The 24,765-nt window shown below is 34.8% G+C and overlaps 1 protein-coding gene across 1 annotated transcript in view; it reads left to right on the plus strand.

Moving 5' to 3' along the window:
* Nucleotides 1–24,765, plus strand: part of LOC149555426 (mitogen-activated protein kinase 15-like) — a 61,766-nt gene that overhangs the window by 25,496 nt on the left and 11,505 nt on the right. Inside the window, exons 2-3 of the mRNA XM_089829465.1 lie at nt 2,118–2,245; nt 2,345–2,404. Coding sequence (XP_089685591.1) covers nt 2,118–2,245; nt 2,345–2,404 — 188 coding nt within the window. The remainder of the gene's footprint in view (nt 1–2,117; nt 2,246–2,344; nt 2,405–24,765) is intronic.

Below are 24,765 nucleotides of genomic sequence, written 5' to 3' on the forward strand. Positions count from 1 at the left end.
TTCTGGTGTGATCCTACCACTCTAGGGTTTATAAAATCAATTCAAACTGACATGCAATGCAAATCGACTAACCAGAGTTCTTGGAAATAACATGTAGTGGTAACACTCTTCATAAAGTTCTTCTAAATACACACAATTGAAAAATGTGACATGCAACCTCACAGACTGGCAAGAATTGTAGCTCTGATACCACTGAAATATTCTTTCCTCGGATTTAATGAAACTTATTTATATATGTATTACTTGCTTGGATAACATGTCTCACAACAATAAGGGTTTGATAATTGATTTATTACATCAAAAAGCATCAATAAATACAGATGAAAAATAGATGCAGTATCAATAGTAATAAACCCTTTATTGAAATAGATAATTCACTTTACACACTCGTAACTTGCAAATGGTTACTCCAAGAGTGGAACTATCATGCACTGACTGGATTGCCTGATTGAGAAGACTATTTCATTTAGTTTCAGAGCTGCAATTTAATTATTAAATATTTATGGCACCTTCATGTGCTGCGAGCTCTGTGGTTGAAAAAAGCTATGATTTCTTCATGGCTGATTGACTTCTGATGGAGGCCTTGAATTTCTGAAGCTGTTCAAACTTACTTCTACTCAAATAAGCCTGAAAACTGATCCCAAAACTTGCTGTAGCTGCTTCTGTACTGTACGGCTGAATGAAAAAGCACGAGATATGCCTAGGGTTTTGTCCAAACATGCACCTTTCAAGGGTGATCGTAATCCTTCTTCAAACCCAGTGATGCCTTTATAAATGTAAAAGCATTTGACCTCCTCCATATTCCTTGCCTATAGATTTAGGCATTTAATAGTATTGCCTTTTTTTAATTAATAGGCCCTTACTCATAACTTAAACAGGTCCCCTTCTCTATTATAAATGAATAATTAAGCATCACAACTTAACTGGAGCTTTTTTCTTCTTTTATTTAATTAAACACTTACCCTCTTTATTAACTAAATGCTTTAGCTTATGGGGAGAATAGATAATAAGCTAACATTATACTGAATATGTATAATTTATGAAGCTCGTTCTGACGGGAAAGAGAGTATCTCCTTTTTAGTGGGCCTTTAGATATCAGTAAGTTCAGTTGTTTCTACTACTTGTTGAAGCTGTCTAATTCATTGGCATGTACACATAACATCTTTGATTTGAGTTTTCTTTTCTAACCCAGCCTATTTTTGGGCAGGATTTGGAGACCTTTTTTAAATAACTGACAAATGTTGCAATAGAACATTATTTTTGATGTTGCAAAAATTTAATATATCCATACTCTCTGGAACTCTTTATTTTGTTCATATCTTTTGATTGAAGTTTGAACATTGGCAGTACCACTTAATTAGGCTTATAGACATCTCTTTAAATGTAAACAATTACGTTTTAACCTCTGCCTTCTACCCTTCCTTTTATTACTGAACCCCTTGGCAGGGGTAAAATTTTGAAGGTTTTTGAGTGATGCTCATATAAGGCCTTCGTAAAAAGAAAAAGAAAAAGTGTAAAGAATTTTTGCTTCAAAAAAATGTAAAAATAATAAAAAGTTTAAAGTTATTTAGATACAGACAATCTATTTGCAGGTCTGTTGAGCAGATCCAGCTGCCATCTAGAGATGCGATAAATATGAATAGTAAAATCTTGGTGTGTTCAGCCTTGTAAACTGAGTCAAATATTAAGGGAGTTGATTTGTGGCACTGAAGAGTTCTGAGTTATCACTATAATCTACTAGAATAATCTTGAATTCCACAATAATGACCAATGAATTATTCACACAATTATTGTTTTATTTTGCTACAAATGGTAGTGGGTTGTGCAGATGAATAAAATAATATGGATGGATAAAGCATATTGGGCTCCAGATATATGTATCAAAAGTGAGAACCTGCCATCTCAAAATTATATCTGTATCATGTTCATCTGTTTGGTCTTAATCCTTTAGTGTTCTATGCTGTAAAAGTTATAATTTTATCCTTGACTCAATTTTTTCTATTATGTTCGTGTACATTTTGATCGATAGGTTGAAGTGAGGATTGAATGAGTTTATGCTGTATTTATTCTGTGCTGCTGGGATGGTTATATATTATAATCTGCTCTTTCTTATGCAGCCAATGTCTTTCATCGGGATCTCAAGCCTAAGAATGTATTAGCTAATGCAGATTGCAATCTTAAGATCTGTGATTTTGGTCTGGCTAGGGTTGCCTTCAATGATGCCTCAACTTCAGTTTTCTGGACGGTCTGTAATGAATAGATAGACATCATTGGCAATAGTTTTTGTAACACTGAAGAGTAATTCAGTTTGATGCTCTTCTGAAAGCAAGATTCTAATGTGCAGGATTATGTAGCCACGAGATGGTATCGAGCTCCAGAGCTTTGTGGTTCCTTTTTCTCAAAGGTATCAATATCCTCAAATGGAACTACTTTTGACTAGTGCTTTCATTGTTACATGTTATTTTTATTTCTGAATAAATTATTAATTTTGCCAAACTCTAAGTTTGGCAAGCGAAATGGACATCTTTTGGTATAGAAAACAAGTTAACAGGCCAACAAAGGACTATATCGTGTTTTATTGCTATAACTCACAAAAATATTTTGCAATATTCATTGCATTGTTTTTAGAAAATTTATGAACTTGTGTAAAATAAATTTTACTATAATAATCTTTTCTCCTGTGGCATGGGCATAGAATTTAGGGATCCTAACATTGTAATTCTTAATTCAACTCTTGGGTGAATGATCTCTTAGTAGAATTTGGATAAATGCTAAATAGTTTTAATACTCTGTAGTTTTAATGGAGCCTTTTGCAGTCATTCAGTGTAAACTCTATCAGGTCAGACAACACTATTGTGGAAACAGGAAATGGTATTGCAACATGTCATATATCTAGCAGATTAGTAGTCATAAATAAAAGCATTTCATATTAGGTATAAAATTTTAAGCTGAAAATTGGATCGTTTAGATCTATGTTCCCTGGTGTCCAGGATTGGGATGGTGGATGTGTTTCAGGGGCTGCGGTTTGGGAGGCCATTTATGTAAGCTGTCAATATTATAATAATAATAGAGAAATTCAAACTCTTTTATGTTTATCTGTACATGACATCAATTTTCAAGTTTAGGCATTCACAAAATGCCTCAAATTGGAGATTAATTTAATTTTAATTTTTAATATCAAACCTAGATCATTTTTGCAATCTGTTGGAATTGGGAGCATGAGTCTAAGCTGATATTTGTTTGGCTAAGAGGCAAGGGCTGGGGTATCTCTTCTGTCAGGCCGCTTGAGGCATAATCTCAGCATTATCCCTTATGGCATCGAGGAAGAGAGGGCATGGCACTCAAGGAGACTTGTTCCTTGGTGATGTAGGGCAGCCTTTTCTAATATTCCTTTCTTCTTATGAAGAAAATGAGAATTTAGACCAAACCAATCCATCAGTTTTTTAAGGAAAAGAGACTATGAATATTAATGGGAAAAAATTATGGAAAGAATCATTTGGCTCAAACAAATCAGCATGCTGACATTCATATGAGGCAGGGTTGGTCTTGTTAGTTGGTTCCTCTTATTTAATAGCTTCACCAAGTTGCTTCCAAACATGTGGTAGAAAAACCAAATACATTACATCTTTGAATAGGTTCAAAATAGGGTCCCTAGTGAAAGCCCTCAACATAGAAGGATTCACATTCCAAAAGTTTCTTTTTCAATGTTTCTTTTGGGCACATTGTTATTCTTTAAACAAATAAAGAAAACGCCTTTATACAACATTCAACAAAATGAGCATGCAAGCCTATTTTTTTACTTCACATCAACCCAATCCAGTTATCAGTATTTTTCTTCCCAAAAGGATGAAATTTAGGGGCAAGGCAGATAAAAAAAATTCTGAAATCTTTGAGTCTCTGCTCTTTGTTATTCCACACAAACAACAGTCTCAGTATGCATCAAATATAAAATACAAGGGATCTCACTATTACAATAATAGATAAGACGTCTATTATTAGTTAATGGTTATCTATTGTAAATATTTAGTTAGCTTTCGTTTTTTTAGTTTTATTTGTTAGAATAGAATATTTCTATTCTTTCCGCTTTATTCTTTTGTATAAATTGACCTCTTGGTCTCTGTTAATAACAAGCAAGTATTTACCAATTACCTCGTAATATGGTATCAGAGCATATTTCTTAATTTTTTCAAAAATTATAATTTCTTTTCCGAAATTATCAAAGCTAATTTTCGAAATTATTCTGTGATTCTTGCTTTCTTAAAAAAAAAAAAAAAAAACCTCAGATTTTCGACTTGGGTTTTTTTTTTTTTTTTTTTTTTTTTTTGAGAAATTCATTTGTAAAAAATCCGAGTTTCAGCCAGGTCTTTTACTGGAAAATCGTGATTTTGAGAACTTGCGCGTTTTTCCCTCCAATTCGCGACTTGCAAATCGCGTCCGATTTGTTGTTGGAAACTCGCGATTTCTTGGCGGAGGGGCTCAGCCTTGCTAGAAAACACGATTCTCTACAAATTGTGGTCACTTTGAAAATTGTGGTCGTTGGACATTTGTTTTACAGCTCTGCGTTTTTAAAAAAAACCGACGACTCCTGCCATATCTGCCAATCGTTTGGCGGTCAAACATGACTTTTTTAGCTCCTGCTCAGTTTGTCATCGTGCTTTGGGAAGCAGATTCAACCATTTTTTTCAAGAAATTTGTCATTTTTTTAATGTCCAATCCGACGGCTAGGGTTTTGTTCAAAACCCTAATTTTTGGGGTCAGAAAAATATTTTGTTTGCAGATTCTTGGTGGGTTTTTCGAGAGCTCAACTGAGTTGTCCGTTTTTTATGGGTGCCTCGATTTTCGAGCCAGCGGATCCAAAAATCGACAACAGATTCTTTCTGGGTTTTTCAAGCTCTCTTTTGGGTCATTCTCCGATTCTTCTGGGTCTTCCGTATTTTTGCCTCGAAGAACGTGCCTTCACAGATTTTCATTGAAAAATGTGCCATGGCATCTCTAACAAATATTCTGCTCGAGCATAATTCCAAATTCAACGGTCGCAATTATGGAACCTAGAAGCAGCGCATCATCGCAATCTTCGAATATCGAAACACTGATCAACTTGTTTTGGGTGTTACGCAACGTCCGACTTCTCCGGGTCCTGATCAAGATACATGGGATCTGAATAATCGAGAGGCAGTAATGCTTCTCAAACTATCCGTAGCTGATGACCAGCTTTCTCAGATTCCATCCGACAAGACAGCTGTTGAAATCTGGACACATCTAAAAGGTCTTCATGAGATTTCTGACAAAAGCAGAGCCTTCTTTCTAAAAAACACTCTGTTTTCTATTGTCATGGATGAGCGCACCTCGCTCCAGGCACACCTGAATCGGATTCAGGAAATCCGTGATCAGTTACTTGCCATCGGTCGCAAGATGGAGGAAGAGGATATTGTGGTAATCACTCTTTGGAGTTTACCAAAATCCTATGAGCATTTTATCGAGACTCTCAACATCACATCTACTGGTGTTGATCTAAAGTTCACTGATCTCTGCACCCTGCTGCTTCAGCAAGATCGGTGGAAACAACAATTCGGTAGCAGCTCCAGTTCCACCTCCACTGAGCAAGCCTTTGTTGCGAAATCCTTTTAGAAGGATAAGGGCAAGTTTCAACAACAATCTCAACAGAAGTCTTCTACTCTAGCATCCGATGGTACCAAAAAGAAGAACATTCAATGCAACTACTATCACAAGTTTGGTCACATGAAGGTTGAATGTCGGACACGCTTAGCTGCCCAATCTAAGCAATCAGGTTCGCAACCCAAAGCGAACAGTGCAGAGCACACTGAGCAGGCGGAATCTGCCTTTTACGCCTTCATGGCTAAAAGACCCACAGATCATGTGAAGTCATCTGCCTGGTACATTGATTCACCGTTTTATTCTTTTGTATAAATTGACCTCTCAGTCTCTGTTAATAACAAGCAAGTATTTACCAATTACCTCATAATACTCACCTTGCCCACAAGCCGTTTTGCTCGATGCTTTGGGGGGGTGGGGGGGTGTCTATTACCTTCTACAATGACAAAGCACTGTTCCTTCCCTATTTAAGCAGCTTCACACTAACTAGAGAATATTTGATTGATTTGTTTGATCGAGTGGAAATGATTGGCCAAAATTTGAGAAGCCCCATTTTAGGATATACCTGATTTTTATGCAAAAATAGCAATTTAACCATGCAATTACTTTACTTGTAATATTCTATAAAAAAAATTACACAATTGCTATAATATTCTATAAAAAAAATTTAACAAATGCTAATCACTACCAATTAATTATCTTTGTTTAGGAATATCTGCTCCACTATCTTTTGTTATTGTTAATATTGATCAGTCCTTCTAATGGATCTCTTGCCTTTTATTTCCTTAAGTTAAAAGGCATCGATTGGAGTCGGTGGTGCAATTTTCTGAGGATTGTACATACCAAGGAGGCATAGCATAGAGCCTCCTCCTAGCAACATGCATGTGAACCCGTTTTTACTGCCAAGCTTTCTCATCTTCCTCAAGTATTTTAATTTTTGTTTGCTATGTATGTTTGCTAGGCAATGTAGGGCAGATTGTGGTGGCACTCATCTGCGCAATGTTGACGGGTTGTTTTTGCATTCTCCAACACCAAATAAAATACACTAAGTATACTATTCTGTCTTGAAAGGAAATCTTATTTGATGATCATATATTATTGCCCCATGTTTCTGGTAGTCAGGTCTTGACCATGCTTCAGATAACTCAGGGAATGTATGTGATGTTGCTGGTATCACAAGGGGCCTTACACTAACCAACTTGAATGTTTAAAAACTCCTTTTCATTAGATTTAGCAATAAGAGCAAATGGTCTTCAATTTGCTTGAATTTACTTTCAAATACCCTTCAAAAGGGGTAGGGCTTAGAAAGCTAAACTAAAATCTGCAATGTTAATTAGATTTTGTTTCACCAGATTATAGCACAACTACAACAAAATAGATGCACTCTTTAGAGGAATACTTTACACTTTCAGACCACTACTCATTCATTAAAACCATCTAATAATTTAGATTAACGAACAATTAATGATTGAACTTCAGTTCATAAATGAATCTGACTAACCATATATTGAAACTTACAATTAGCAGGCACCAAAAACACGGAACTATCTTTATGCTAACGAACATTGATCTTGGGAAGCAAGAAACCATGCTAACATTCAAACCTAACACAAATATTCCCCAACAACAACAGATTTCTGTATTAATTTTGGCAGTCCTTTGGCAACAATTTCCAGTTCCTGTTACAATGAGAAAGGCCAAGGCATTTCATAGCTTTCAGTTTTCAAATGGAGGGCCCAAATTTAATCTTATTCAAGGACCGAGATTTATCTTTACCAGTGACTAATATTTGATGCAAAACTGTAGGGAAGCTGATGATTTCTTTAATTCCAGTTTGTTACAGCGGCCAGAAAAAAAATGGCGCAGTTCCCAATGCAGGAAAAAGGAAAAGAGTTGCAACTTTAACCTTAAGCTAGCTAAGCATCTAGATTACATGCAATCATCTTCATATACAACATGCCCAACATTCTTCTCTTTTGTGGCATATCCTAGGAATCTTGAAACAGCATCATGGAGATCTTCATTGGGTTGTCTGGGTGTCAATCTCATCATGTATTCTATAGATGCTGATGCAGTAGTATATTTTTTAAAAGCTTTATCCTGTCCCAGCTTCTATTCCCTGAAAACCTGCATTATTACCAAAAAGGTGGAGGCGTCTTTTTTTATTTTCTCAGAAAGAATCTGATTTTTGGGAAAAATTATATTTCATTTGACTTCTGAATAAACCAATATCAATCTTCACTTTCTCATCAACTGTTTTTCTAACAATTGTTTCAAGGAAAATAAGACATCTTTCTTGAATATCTTAAATTTCCACCTCTATCCTGGTGCAACTATAATTAACCTATTCCATAGCCTTCTTTCTGATGCTCTGTAATAACCCTGTCTAGTTATAGCTATAAATCAAGCATCAATTTCTTTCACATTTCAATGGTTTTGTCAAACACTTGGCAAGCAGCCCAATTACCACTGAATAAATGATGTCTTAAATTTTCAAACACAATATTAGGATGTACAAGAAACTGATCACAAATTTATTTAATTTTGGCCTTATAAGTTTTGCATAAATAAATACCAAACGCCAATAAACAATTCTGAAATGATTCACACCAGCCTCTGAATTCATTCATCAACAAACCGCATAGCAATATAATGGAAGGGAATTTAATTGTTGGCTGATTATAAATCAGAATTTGAAGCCAGCTTGTTCACTTTCAAACTTTGTAATATTAGCTGAATTTTACAAATAAAAAACTTGGTCTTTGCCATAGAATGTAATAGCAAAGTCAAACTGAAAGCTGCCTGGTCCAATTTCAATCTGGCGTTCACAGTCTACCCTTGCAAATACTGCCCGAAACAAACTCCAATCTGTAAACTAAACCCTTGTCCAGCAACAAAGAAATTATAATATTCAATTGTATAAATGGTCCTCAGCCACAGTTAATATAGAAAGAGGAAACGATAATAAAACTCAAAAGTCCACAACACCTCAGTTGTGGATTCTCATAATTAAATCTATAATACTTCAGCTGTAGATCCCAAACCCTTATACTTTAGCAAGGGCGCATACTTCAAACTCAGAAATGTCACAAAGACAACAAGAGCAAAATAAGATAATCAAATAATTGGAACCTTTACTCATCAAATGGGCTCATATATTTATAATCTCCAAATAGCACAAATTTCCCAAATGAACTTCACTTAAGAAGCTTCCCACACACAAACATTAAAATATAATAAAGTGCCATTATAATTTGATTTATTAATTGCTTTTGGCTTCAAAAATGACCTTTTCCACCATAACTTAAGATTCTAACATGTAAGGCCACTGTTTCTTGTTCCCATGATTTAAAACTTTTCGTTCCAGTTCCAATGAGTTATGGTACTGAGGTGACCAACCACCAACACTATCAAAAATAGCAACTTCAACTTATTTATATCAATAATAATAATAATTCACCTATCTTGCGAAAACAACTGAAAGGCATCATAATCAAAATCTGACAACACCAAAGTGATATTGATGATGAAAGATGATGAATGAACTTGACGGGGTGACTTACTATAAGTAGATGCTCCCTCGAAGATTCTTGGAGCTCAAATTTGAAGCCCGAAATAAACACTGAGAGCATCCACCAACTCCTCTAACTCAACTGAGCTTATCAGAACCAACAGATTGACTTACTATAAATAGTAAGTCTTTCAAATAGAGCCAAAACACACCATAGGCTGCTGGGAAGCCTATAACCAAACAATTGAGACCCTCAAATCCTGCTGTCAACTCACGAGGGTTGCGATGGTGAACTAGCCCGGCCAATTGTAGGAACTTGCTAAAAATGGGGACATTACATGCTCACAGCTTGAAACCAATTGTTTGGAGTTTGCACCTTTTTTGCATCCAGTATCTTCTTGTTTATCAAAATTTCATTTGGAGCATAGCAACACGTTCATGAGGAAGAGCCTTGTTTTGGAAAGTGTTAAAGTCCTCATACTCAGCTGATATAACTTTCACTCTTTGAAGAATGCCAAGGCCATATAATGACTTGCATAAGTCTTCCAAACTCTGATTTGTTTTGACAAGCACATTATCAATCCACTTATTAGTGATCTTCACAATGGATTTGATTTTTTCTAATTCATCAACTGATTGCTTGGTAAGGTCCACTAGAGGCATGAAAGACCCCTTACTTTGTTTGATTAGATTGACTAGATGCTTGATGTAATTGTTAGCATGAATGTTGGTGATACTACATTGGGGGAGTATCCTAAGCATTGGAGAGTATTGACTTGTTGCATTCATGACTATGTTTGTCATTGATGTCAACATAACAGTAAATCTGTAAAGACTGACATAGTGGTAGAGATAATCTTAGTTGTGCGAACACAATTTTTAGTGTCTAGTGATGCGCCGTCATGGACATGTTCAGTACAGTGTCCTGATGGCGAGGTTCGATGCGCAACATGTAAGTCAAAGACATACGGAAGTTGTACTTGATTTATAGAGAGCAGTACAGAGACAGAGTGCTTGGTATGTAGTTTCTAATGTTTATATTATATCTTTCATCTGAGATATAATAAGATGTGTGGTCAGTCAATGATAGAGGAGAGTGTGATGATGACGTTAGAGAAGGAGCAAGCCCGAGTATTGCACGTGTGAGAAGTTGTGTAGAATGTGAGCCGATAGTGCTATTGTAATTGTAATTAATTAATTATTTTATTATAATTAATTGGGAAAGCCTCTAGGTCGACTCAAGGAATTATTTTGAAGATATGGTATAAAGGAAAGATGTTTTCCTTGTTTGTAATGTGTTGTGATCGTTGTATGAAGTGCAAAGTGCGAAGTGCAAAAAGGACCAGAGTATTTGGTGAATGCGAGCAAGTGATCCAAGGGATTATTGGATGTGAGTTTTGTGATATGGTTACAAGATCAAAAGGAGCAGAGGTCCGGTTGACAGGATAGAGGAAGGAAATGCAAGTCATTTCTATTATTTGGCAAGGAATAATATAGAGATCATTTGAACAGTGGGTCCAGCTGTCTTCCACAACTACTAATAAGGTTGGCACAACTTCTAACAGGGTTAGAATCTCCTAACAGGGATTCAAAGTCTGCTAATAGGGACTGATATGTACTGAATGTTGTTATAGACTCCTAACAGGGTTCATCCTCTAACAAGGAATATTTATATTAGTACATCATCTTGTGGGTACCATCCCCATTGGGGTTTTCCCTCTGATCAAGGGTTTCCCTAGCTAACATATCTAGTGTTATTGTGTATGAGTATCTTGTTATAGTTTTTGATTTTTTTTTTTATCAGTAAACGACCGAAGCCTTGTATTATAATTTAATAAAAATAAAAAATTACATGGATTCTCCATTCAAACAGGAACTGGTAGGAAAAAACGGAGTAAGAAAACCTCCATCTTGCTTGGAACGAAAGTCCTATATTATACAGATTAAAAGGGGCATACCTTAGTTTACATCATCTCGTTTAATTTACATACAAGTATTTTAATCAAAATACTCTTTTGAAAATATGAGAAACAAGGAAACTCTACACCATAGCTGCATTTTTGCTTTCTAGATTTCAAGATTGGGGGGAAGCTGGATCCAAAACATTGCTAATTTCCACATAAGGTTAGAAGCCAGCTTATAAAACTATATAAATAAACAAGCCTTAAATTTCCATACTTTCTAATGTTTAAAAGTACTCTAGACTTCTAAGTATTAAGTGATTTGACATGTCTTTTAAAGATAGTGTTCTCCATTATAATTTACAAGTTCCTATTGTTTGTCGGACTAAGTGTTTACTTCCTTAATAAAGATGCTTCTGCCCATTTTGAGATGATGCATATCAGTTCATGATGACAGTACTTGATCAAAGATCAGATGGGGAACAATAAAACATAATTTCCTTTTTTCTTCTGATTTGTTTGGAATCATTTGCCAATAATGTTTAACATCTACTGTTGCAGAAATTATCACTTCTGCTTCTAGACCCTTTGTTTACTAACTCTGAAATTAGTTTAACTACTACTCGCTTGATGGTTATATTTGATGGTATACTATTCTACCTTGTATCTTATTCAAAAAGATTTCTTAAGACTTGTTGACTATCCGATGCTTTATTTAACCATTTCGATTTATCTTTAGCATAAAGTCAAAGCTAATTCTGCTAATAAGAATGAGATTTATATTATTTAGTTTGATTGAGACATCTATTTAATTTCTGGTTAAATTATTTCTAATTATAGATTAAGATATTTTCATCGTCAACACCCTTATTTGCTAGCTGATCTGCCTTTTTATTACCTTCCCGGAGTATATGTAGAATTTGAAAATCTTCGAAGAGATCTAGGAGATTAAGCACTTCTTCCTGTTTCGAATTTAAAACCCAATTTGGTGCCCCCCTTTTTCTAATGGCATTTAAGACAATCTGTGGATCTCCTTCAATAATGAGTTTTGAGATACTAATGTTTAAGCACATTTGTAGACCTTCTTGAAGGGCTTCTGGTTCAGCGAGATTGTTAGTGGTTGATCCTATAAATTTAGACCTTTTTGCTATCCAATTGCCAGAATCATTATTAATGATGCATCCTATTCCTTTGATACCAGGATTGCCTCTTGAGGCTCCATCAAAATTTAGTTTGGTCCAACTACTGGGTGGTGGAATCCATCTACATTTTTCCCTTGCCTCTTTATTCTTTTTTTTATACATAAGTGGGGATTAATTAGGTTTTTCCAACTCTTTTTCATTAGGCCATCCCATTCTGAAAATGATCCTTTCTCTTTCTGGGTTTTCCTAAGGCGAGAGTTTAAGGTTTCACCAATACAGGCCTCAATTTTATTAATAATCTCACCTGCAGACATAGCCTGATCATGAAATATTCTTCTGTTTCTTTCTTTCCAAACTTCCCAAACAAGGATAGATGGGCAAATATTCCATAGTTTGCTATACATACAATTACTACTATCAGTTGGCCAGCCCCTAAGGAGATCATCCAACGATTCTGGCAAAGGATGCCCCCCCCCCCCCCCCCCACTATTCTATGGGACCCCTACTTTTTTATGGGCCCCACCTCCCCCGCCTCCCTAAGATTGATAGGATAGGCCCCTTAGCTTAGCCCCCTAGCCCCTAGCCTAAAATATTAGGGCCCTTAGAATAGTGGGATCTAATAATAGGGGAATAGTAGGGGTGAAGGATAGGGCATAGAATAGTAGGGGTAGGGATTGGCGACTTGAACGAATATGCGGTGGGCGGATTGATGATCAATCCAAGCCAATCCCAACAGTATTGTGTATATGGACATTTATATAAAAGATGATTAGAATTTTCATTGTCTTGCTTACATAGCACACATCTTGATGGTCCCTCAATGCCCATCTTCCTAAGTTTGTCCGTTGTTAAAATCCTCTTTTGGGAGGCAATCCACAGAAAGAAGCCTGCCTTTGGTAAACAGGACGAATCCCAACAGAGTTTAAGGGGGTATTCACTTCTTCCCACCTTTGGGATTGGGTGATTACTCTATATCCATTTTTAACGTTATACCTGCCATCTTTTGATGTTGTCCATATGAGTTTGTCATTTCTCTCTAATTGCTTTATTTTCCTCTTATGGATGATTTTTCGTAAACCTTTTTACTGCTGGTTCTAAGTCAATATTGTCCAAAGATTTCCATTCCCAACTTATACTGCCATTACTATCTTTTTTAGTTTTATAATTGCTAACCTTACACCCCCAGAGTTTGACTAATTGCTCTTCAAGGATGGCTGGAATCCCCATGTTGTCAATTGCGGGGTGACCATCCCATGTATCCTCCCAGAAGAGAGCTTCATCACCATTACCAACATCCCACGTGAGATATTTACTAATAAGGGCTCTGCTTTTTACTATAAAATTCTAGCTTTCGGATCCTTTAGGAAGGATCTTCATTCTAAACAAGGAGTAGGGATCGGTTGCATTAAGGTATTTGTTATACATAATTTTAGCCCATTTTTGATCTCTTTCAAGAAAAAGTCGCCATGCCAGTTTAGCCCCTAAAGCTTCATTTTGCCAACTTAAGTTTTTGATACCTAGGTCTCCTACTTCCTTTGGTTTACATAATTTTTCCCATTTTATAAGATCCAATTTTTTATGCTCGTCAATGTCATTCCAAAGGAAGCTTTTGAGTTTTGCTTCAAGCTTCTTATTGATACTTTTAGATAGACGTAAGTAGGAAAGGGGGTATGTTGGGAGGGTAGATAAAACTGCTTTGATCTTAGTAATTTTATGTGCTTTTGTAAGCCATTTATCTTTCCAGCCTCCTATCCTTTTACCCATCTTGTCAAGGATATTATGCCATCCTTTGTTAGTTTTATTGCCTTTTTCTAACTCTATTCCTAAGTATTTACAGGGGAATGTGCCCCTCTTATATCCCATAATATTACATATCTGTTTTTTAATTTCAAGTTTGGTGTTAATGAAGAATATTTCTGATTTTACAACATTCACTTTTTGACCTAAAGCTTCCATATATTGTTGAATGATCGTCTTGATGTTTTGGGCCTTTTTTATTGTACTCTCCTGGTAAAATGATATTATCTGCATATTGTTGGTGGGTTATATTAGAGACATTTTTTGGTTCCAATTATGCCCCTAATTTTGCCTTCAGAGTGTGCTTTGGTAATTGTCCTACCGAAGGCTTCTGCCATGATAATGTATAGGGGATCTCCTTGTCTTATACCTCTTGATGTGTCAAAGAAGCCTTTAGGGGTCCCATTAATAAGAATGGAGATTTTAGTTGTTGAGATGCATTGATAAATAAGATTCATCCATTGGTGAGAGAATCCAAATGCTTCTAAGGTTCTGAATTAAAACCTCTAGTCAACCATATCATATGCCTTTTGAATATCTAGTTTCATGAACATGTTTGCCATTTTATTTTTATTGGCAGAGTGTAATGTTTCTTGTATAATGAGTATCCCATCTAGAATTGATCTTCCTGGTACAAAACTTGTTTGTTTTTCTAAAATAAGCTTAGGGAGAAACGCTTTCATTCAGTTAGCTAGAATTTTAGATACGATTTTATAAATGGTGTTGCAAAGAGCTATAGGTCTAAAATTTCCTAGGTTTTCAGGATCATCTTTTTTGGGTATTAAAGTAAGAAAGGTAGTATTCATTTTTGATAGTAGTGACCCACCATTTCTTGATGCTTTAATGGCTTTCCAAAGATCAATTCCGATAATATCCCAACATTTTTAGAAGAAGAAAGCTTGGAATCCGTCTGGACCTGGAGAACTATCAGGGTTCATTTTGAATAACACAGATCTGACTTCTTCCAAAGATATAGGAGAGTTTAATGCTTTATTATCTTCTATAAAAATTACTTTTGGAATAACTTCAAGCATTTTTGCTTGAGCTGTCATATTCGAACTCTCCAAATTGTTTAGTAAATTATTGAAATGATCTACAAAAATCTTTGATATTTTGTTAGGGTTTTCAGTGATAGATCCTGAGGAGTCTTTAATTTTAATAATTTTGCTTTTAGCTCTATTGTATAAAGTGCTATTATGAAATTTTTTTGTATTACGGTCTCCCTCTTCTAGCCATTTTTCTCTTGAATTTTGTCTCCCAAAGACTTATTGCTTTGCTAGAATGCTTTCCTGTTTGGCGAGAAGAGTTCTTTTTCTAGTAGGAAGTTCTCATTATTCATACCTTCTTTAATTACTTCCGTGTTTAATTATTTTAAGCGTTCATCGATGTCTAATTTTTCTTTAAATATATTGTTGAAATGTTCTTTATTCCACTTAAGTGTATTTTCTTTAATCTTTTTCATCTTGGAGACAAATATATACATTTTGGAACCTTTAAAATTGCCTTGATTCCACCATTCTCTAATGAGTTCATAATTTTTTTTGTCTAAAAACCACATTTTTTCACATTTAAAGAGGTTTCTTATAGGTTTAGAAGGTTCCAGAAATTCAATCCTAACAGGATAGTGGTCAGATCTTGCTATAGGTAGGATTGAGGCTTGACTATCTAAGTCTAGTCCACTTAGTTCTCCTTTGAGAAAGAACCTGTCCAAATTCTCAACTATAAAGGAGAAGTCTTTCCTTCTATTATTCCATGTGAACTTACCATTATTAATAGAAATATCAAAAAGGTTGTTAAGGTCTATCCATTTTTTTAAATTCCAAAGATGCTTGAGAACTTTGCTGGATGCCTCCAAATTTTTCATCTATATTCGTGATAGTATTAAAATCTCCACCTATAAGAATGAGTTCATTGCTGTGATTATTAATAAATAGACTTATTTCTTCCCATAGCAGTTTTTTATCTATGTTATGTATCGGGCCATATATGTTTATTAGAATTAGCTGTAGGTTAGTCTTTATGCTTTTAATTCTGCTGCTCATCCATGAATAGTCTGATTTTAGTATACTTAGAGTTACTTTCTTAGGATTCCAAATCATTCCTAATCCCCCTGAGGCTCCTCTAGATTCATGTAATTTAATGTTGCAGCTACCTGATTTCTTTTCTAGCTTAAATCCTTCTTCCTTATTTAGTTTTGTTTCTTGTAACATAATAATTTCAGGGTCAAATTGTTTTAAATTATGTTTTAGTAATTGTTTCTTGCTAGGTGCATTCAAGCCCCTAGCATTCCAGGTAGTGATCTTCATGCTACTTTGGGAAGGTTCTTTCCCTTCCCTATATTAAGTAATTGATTGATCTTTTGCTGTTCTTTTGCTTGCCTATCTCCTTCTTTGAGTTCTTTAAGAGACTTCCTTCCTCTTTTAGCTTTCAATCTGCCATATTTAGGGGTATATATCCCTTCTTGATTCATCAAAATACCCAGATGTTCTATGTTCTCTTGAGCATTTAAAACACTTTTAGATTGTATTTCTTCATTCTCAATTTTTTCTTCATTCACTAATTCTTTCATTATTTGATTTGCAAGACTTATTTGATTATCAGTATATATATTATCTGCTAAATCTGGCAACTTTCGTGTCCTGCTCAAATCAATGCCATCTCCTTGTACTGTTATTGTTCTAGATTCGATTGTTTGTAGACCTTTATTTCTTTTATCTTCCTCCTCAATGTTTAACATATCCCTTCTCAAATCTTCAAAGGTGTAATTATCTCCACCTATTTCATAACTCGCTGTATTAAATCATCTTTTTGTGATTCATTGCTTTTATCAATATTGTTGAAGTTAAAAACTTGGATCAATTCCTTAGTTAATATTTCCAAATCCTCTTTCTCTGCCTCATCTGAAATTACCTTTTCCATATCATCATTCTTTGATAAATCCTTATTCAGGAAGACCTGAAAATCTTGTCTAATAATTCCTTTTTATCTAACTTTGATCCTTCTCCCTTGCATTGTCCTCACTCATCTTATAAAAAGGAGATTCTTGTATTGTGGTTGGTGTCTGCCAAAATTTGGTACATCGTTTTGATTCCTCTTTTTTGGAGTCTATGCTCTCCTTCACCGACTCTTCCATCTTTTGCAGTGGAATTTTCTTTATTTCTTTTATGCATTCAACATTTCTTCGCTTTGGAGAATCATCAGAGAAAAGACTTTTGTTTTTTGTTTCTGCAAGAGTCTTATTGCTATCCACCGGGAGCTTTTTGTCTTGAGATCTTGAGTCGTTTTCTGACAATTTTTCTTTCCATCTTATTGCTCTTATGTTCTTAGCTTTCTGTGTTTTCTTTTGTTTTTTGTTTAGTCTTCTGTTGATGTTAACTGTCCTTGCCATATTATATTCTATAATTCCTTCTATCCTACTATTGATTTCTTTGGAGTTTTGATCTTCACAGATAAGATCTAGATTCATCTGTAGATGAGCGCCTTTACACTTTCCCAAATCTAACAATTGAGTGGTTTCTTTACGGGAGCACCTGACTTTTTATTACTAATTTGCTGATTGTGATTCGCCTGCGGTGTAAGATAATGTTCAAAATCACTGTGCCTAGTTAGGGCCTCAAAGGGATTCGACGTTTTTATTGCAAACATTAAATCTACAGAATGAGGAGGATCAATGCGGTGATTCCAAAACTTCTCTGTTTCTCTAGAAGGTCCCTATGATGGATTCTGTGGCTTATGCCTTGGATGATTACGAAGTGCCTGCGCACTATGTTTTGGGCTATTTACCACACTTCTCAATTTCTTTACAGGCCAGCCGTGTCTGCTTTCCTATTTGTTATTGTTTGCTAATTTTGCAAATTGTGAAAAATCTGCTCTGACTTTCATTTTTCGATTCTTTCTAATGGAAATAACTACCTTTTCATAAAATTAATTAATCTACTATTAGAATTATTGTAAATTTGATGGTTTCTGATTATATTACTCATATAGCTAAAGTTTAATAATTGTGATATTAGTTGTATAACTAATTCACCCCCTCCGCCCCCCACCCCCTCTCAGTTATAGTAGTGGACTATATACTCTAACAATAATCTAGTTTTTGCACCTAAGCTTTGGCTTCTTCCTCTTTTTTCAACCTTTTTTCTAAGTCGACAATAGTAACATGGTATTCCTCATGAGTGACCACTTTCTGATACAAGTGTATTAATAATAGATGATACTAATAAATCAAATAAAAAATAAATAAACAATCAATAATTATGTCAAGGACATTTATCATTTGAAATGATCAAGCTGTTCTAGACAACCAACAGAAAAAATACTCCTTTCATCATGCAAGATGATCAAAATCATTTGATCCATTCGTTTTGCTTTTCTTATCGGCTGCGACATTAATTTGGTTCGATGGTACGTGCTTCCTCACTCATGTACGCAAAGGTTAAGTAATTTCATCTTATCGTTTTTCAATTTCTCTTGTCATATTTGTCTTGGACTTGTATGATAACATTCATTACATTGAGTTTTAACATTACACCTAAATATGAGAACGTAGTTATTATTCTTCTCACTAGGGTTATATGCCTACACATGTCATACTATTTTAAAAATAAAATTACAAGTTGAATTATGCGATGAATAAGTGGTAAGTTGTGATTTGATTGGTACAAGTAATGGTTAAATTACATTGACCATTTCTCAGTGTTGATCATACAGTTTAAAGTATATACAATTTAACATGCCTCTTTAAAGATATTGAAGCCTTTGCTTTGTTAATGTGATGTGTGGAACACACACATAAAGTACTTCAAAATTGTAAAAACTTCATGAATGCTTTGCTCTTCTCCACAATAAGTGGGACTAATATATATTACAGATATTCATAATGATTGTTTCTATTTCTAAGAGACATAAGAGAATGGTATTTATAACATATTTATATATTATATTACTTGGATTAATTATGATATCAATATTATATATATAATATGTATGACAACATTATTAATAAGTATAATATATTGTACTAGTATATATATGAAATAAAGAAACTTGCCCATATTATATTTTATTAAAATCTATTATCTATGTTGCCGATTCTGATTCAAGTTCAAGTTTGGGTTTGAAGAGCTGGTTTGTCAGTATGGCAAATATCAAAATGGAGTTTAGGTTTGTTAGTACAATAGTATGCAAAATATACACACACAAACACACATATTTATGCAGCTTAGGAGCATGAATTAATATTTTAGAATGTCACATAGTATCGTGAAAACAATGAAAAAACCATAAACTTGTAATCATAGCATCATATTAACATAAGCATCATGTTAACATAAAAAAGTATCATTGATTTGACTTTGAACAACTGGAACTTTATTCTAAGGCATTAGTTGATTCACAAACAATGTCAATGCCAATGGGAGCAGCTGCACCAGTAGCATTCTTGCAGTCCAAGTCCTCAAATGCTTATTACTTTTTCACTATATTGAGAGCTTGTTTGTTTGTAATTAACATTCTACTTTAAAAATGTTTAAAAAATAGCTTGGTACTCCTTTACCTATCAAAGATATTGCTTAATGTTCAAAATATAATTAATCACTATAGAGAGCTTGCAATTAATCATACAAGATTCATTATCAGCAATTGGATATTAAAATTTCATTGGAAGAAACCTTGAGGGCTAGTTTAATTTGATGTAATAAATATCTAAATTCCAGCAAATTTTGTTTCATAATGTTAAAGATCTTATTTAATTTCTACTTAATTGTTTCCCACACTAAATTATAGAAATTTTCTTTGTGAAATTGTACCTGGTTTGCACTTGGTCTGCTTGGGTCTGCCCTATTCGACTTGGGTTTGGCCTGGAAAAACAAATTTGCTTGGGTTTGAACCCTAGCTGAACCCACAAGCGAACTAGACCCGAACCAAGAAATGATTTGAACCTTGGCTGAATCAAGGTCCCAGGTAGGTGAACTTTCATAGTCTTTTATTGTTAGATAAAAATTATTCAAAATTGATATATATTATAGAATATGTTAAATCTTTTTATATGTTATTTTATTTTCTATTTTTATTATATTATTTATAATATTATTAATGTTGGTATTCTATTATATCATATCATTCTTATATTATATTTTATTATTTCATATGCATATATCATTATTTATACCATTAATTATATTATATTATCATTATAATACTTTTTTTTCTATATGTGATAATTTTTATTAAATTCATAAAAATATTTCATTGTTGCTTCTAAGACTGGTAGATTTGCATTACCCTTTTTCCGTAACTTCAAAATTGACAAATATTCTTGTTATTTATATTATATTATGAATTTAATTTTAATGTACTAAAAACTACTATATATATATATATATAGATATATATATATATATTTGATCGATGATAATTGTTTTTTATTTATTTCAGAATTCCTAGTTACAAAATTGCCACTAGAGTTTTGGCAGATTCAACTTTCACTATACTTTCTTCCCTACTACAATATAATATGTAGGACTACATTGAGCCACTTAGAGAGTCTGGCTGGACCATGGATACAAAAAAAGAATGACTAGACCCTTTCCTATACATGAGTAGTACATCTATCATAATATTTATGGTGCTATATCATTACAATCTATTATCATGCCCATACCATTGCCATAATTGAGAAAGGACCAGTAACTTGATTCATTCCATCCGGAAACTTCAGCATCTCCATGAGTACCAATTTTTCCTTTTTTGGTCTTCTTGGCCGACCTTAGCCCTAGATGCCTTCCCTTTAATACACTGGCTTGTAGCTTTGGCTTCATTCTGTGTCGTTTTCGTTTTCCTTAGACTTTCTTCTTTTTGATGTTTGAGGTCCTCCATCTACATATATCCCAACAATTCTTCCCATTTGACTCATGCATCCTCCATCTGTTTTTCCTTTGGCTTAGATTACTGCCACACAAGAAAGGGTTGAAAATGTGTAGTTGCAACCTCCACAACACTCCACGGTTTGTCCCTCGTTGCAATTCCTACTCTCATCTTAGCACTCCCAAAGATGGGGATCATGCCTTTTGCCTAACCCTACCCACACAATCTCACGACTAGAATCTCACGACTTTCAATGCATCGTCTCGAATACCTACTTGCAACACCCACACAAGGAAAATAGAATAAATGTCAAAGTTTGGTGCTCAGACAATGATGTAGGGGCATTTGAGGTTCTTGAAGATTTTGACATTTTTTTGGAAAGTTGGAGGTGCTCAGTCATCTCTATGGTGTTTCTCGGTTGGAGGCTTGACCGAATGAGCTTGGTGGATAAGCTTGGTGCTTGGTCAAAGGAGAAATGGTGCTCGGTCAATGATGGGTATAGTTGTGGCCGAGGAGCTTGGTCATTGAAGGGGCTCGTTCGTTGTTGGAGCTTGACACTTGTTGTGCTCGACAGGTGTTGGTGTTGGTTACTCGACATGTATAGATTGCTCGACATGCATTGGGAGCTCAACAATGCTTGTGATTTGGCTAATGCTTGGCTTGGTTTCCCTAACACTTGGTCTGGTCTTGGTTCTTGTAGGTGTCGAGTTGTCTGTGAGCCGACTTTTGGCATTTAATTCGTGTTGTAGCCGACTTTGGGTATTTAATTTGTGTTGTTGTCGAATTGTGGCTCAACATATATTTAATATACGAGTTTTAATTTAATTTGTAATGAATTGGGCCGACCTGTGGCTTAGTTGGGTATAAATAGGGAGTCTTGTGGAGTCTTTAGTCATGAGCATCCATCTTGGAGAAGAGGATGCGAACTTTGAAGAGCTAGTAGTTGCAGCTTGAAATCTAGGAGATTGCCTGGTGGGCTTGCCAGCACAAGTTAATATTTCCTTGGAGGTTTCAATCAGAGTGTGGATCTGGACGAGCTGGGACTAGGATTGTGAGTTGGATCTTGTGGGATCTTTTAGAATTGTTGTGTAATTGTTGTTGTATTTGACCCTAACCTAGAAGGCCTTACAACTGGGCATATTGCATGTAATCAGTTATTTTATGAATAGAGAGTTGTGATTTGGTATCAGATCTTGCATTGTTGTTGTGTTTCCGTTGTGTGGTTATTTTCTGGGGGAATAGGACTCTCCTTTGGGAATTCTCCTACCTTGCATTGCATCAGACAGAGGTTGGTCTTCAAGTATTCATCCCCTAATATCTACATGAAACAACTCCATAATTGATCATCATCGATGTAGGCAATGATAGTTAATTACGGTTCTAGAATGACGTGCTAAATCTAGGAGGAATCTAATACTAAAAATATTCTAATAATTATATACTCACATTATTGTATATATATATTAAAAAAAAAACTTTGCACTTTCTATTTACTCTATATAAGCTTTTAGGTTGATTTAAATTTGAAACTAATTTCATTATTTATGTTTATTTTGTTAAATTCTTCTATGGATCTTAATTAGAAACATCTACCATTTTACATATCTCCATGTCCATAAATAAAGTAGGTGGATCATCCATATAGTTAACTAAGGTTCAAGAATGACGTGCTAAATCTAGCAAGAATGCAAGATACTAAAAATATTCTAATAATTATATACTCACATTATTGCAAATGCAAAGTTTTTATATATATATATATATATTTATTCTATATAAGTTTTTACTTTGATTTAAATTTGAAACTAATTTCATTATTTATGTTTATTTTGTTATGTTCTATGGATCTTGATTAAAAACATGTACCATTTTACATAGCTCTGTGTCCTTAAATAAAGTAGTTGGATCATCCATATTCAAGATATCGTCATAAATTTTCTAGATGCCACCATAGTTCAAAATATCTTAGATATATTTGCGATAAGTCTACTTATCGTGATAATTTTTGACTTCTGAGAAGTAATGTCAACTTATCTTTGGATAAGTCATTGCAAAGAAGTTTCAAAATATCATCGCAGAGAAGTTTCAAAATATTGATGAGAACTTGGTAAAATATCGGTGATATTTCTTTATTTTTTTGTGATAAATAGAAAACTTATCTCCCGATGGAAAAAGTACGGGAAAACCACCTTTTTTTGATTGGAAGAACAGATTTGCAGAGGAGAGAAAGGGCAAAGAGGAGAAAGAAGTTTCCATCAGGATTGGATAAACAAATATTTGACTGGAAAAATAGATTTTAAGTTCCCAATATTTTCCCAAGAAGTTTCCAACTTATCTCCAATATTTTCTAATATCTTTTTATTTTCACTTGGCGATAAGTTACCGATAACGATATTTCGAACTGTAGATGCCACTATAGGCTACATATTCGAAGAAAAACTGACAGTATGTCTCTATTGCTCAACACTTCCTTGTTGCAAACAAGCATGCACTCATTTCCAACTTTTTCTTAGGTTGTCCGTCTCCCAATCTCACGCAGAAATCTTGGATTCAAAATCATATGCATTGTACTAAAATTATGTTTTGTCCCTTAGTCTTTGCCCTAGTTTAGTGATGCAGGAGCATCTTGTATGGAAAAATTATTGAAAAAAAAAACTTGAAAAAAAAAATTGAAAAAAAAAAATGAAAAAAAATTAAATTAAAAAAAAATTTGGAGGAGAGAGAAAGTGATGAAAATTAGAGGAGAAATAATTTTAAAAAAATAAAAAAGGGGAAAAAGGAGAAAAGAAAGGAAAAGAGGATTTTTATTTTCGAGGTGCATAGGTGGCATAATAGAAAAAATAAAAAATAAATGTTTGTCATTCCATTTATCGAGGTGTGTGGGAAGAATTCTAGAAAGTTGTGAATATTGTAGAAAGTTTTGGAAATTGTAGAAGGTTGTGGAAGTTGTACAAGGTTGTGGAGAAATTCTAGAAGGTTGTGGAAAAGTCATGTATGGGGTGGTAAGTGCCTATTTAAGCAAGGCATATGAGCATTTCTAAATCAAGCTCAAGGGAGAAGCTTGAGGAGTAGAAGCTCAAGGAGAAGCTCAAGAAGTGGAAGCTTGGAAAGCTTGGAAGTTGTGAGAGAGAAGGAGGAAGTGAAGAGTGAGTTTTTTTGAGTCTGTAAACAGAGCGCCGAATGTGAGGCAGTTTACAGCAGGATTATGGTGGAGTTGTGAGTGTAGACAGAGCGCCGAATGTGAGGCAGTTTACACTTGGATCTTGGATAAGGTTGGAGAAGAGCTAGTGACTGCGGTTTAGAAACAAAGAGGTTGCTTGGTGGCTTGCGAGCACAAGTTGAGAGCTCAGAGGTTTCTACCAGAGTGTGGATTTGGACTAGCTTGGGTTTGGACTAGATCTTGAGAGATCTTGAAAAAATGTTATTGTAATTGCTATTGAATTTTCAGGTATAATAAAATTGTCTTCATATTGTTGCATTATTGGTTGTGAGTTGGTAAGGGTGGTGTGGTCCTTCGTTAGTGGTATCAGAGCGTACCTACATTAGTGGTATCAGAGCCTTCCTCCACCAGTGGTATCAGAGCAGGAGTTCCTGAGTGTACAAGCAGATCGCCGAAGTGTGAGGCAGTTTGCACCAGGACCTTGGGAGGACATGCAGATTGATTGATGGATGCAAAGATGGAAGATTGAACTTGTTGAGGCATGATTGTGGAGAGCTGGTGGATTGCAAATCCATTGTCCTAGACTTGTGATGTGGTTCCTGATTGTTCGTGCGAGGTGGCAGGTTGCGATCTGACTTGTAAACAATTCAAGGTTGTCACAAGAAGCGTAGGAAGGATTTGTTGCAAAGGGTTTACGAAGATCTTGGGAGATGGCTCCAAGAAGATTGGACCCTAAGATGATTGCGAAAATCCATGATATAGTGGAGAGGAATTTTT

Source organism: Cupressus sempervirens, chromosome 5 (assembly GCF_028749045.1).
Source record: "Cupressus sempervirens isolate cs-2001-9-10 chromosome 5, ASM2874904v1, whole genome shotgun sequence".
Lineage (NCBI taxonomy): Eukaryota > Viridiplantae > Streptophyta > Pinopsida > Cupressales > Cupressaceae > Cupressus > Cupressus sempervirens.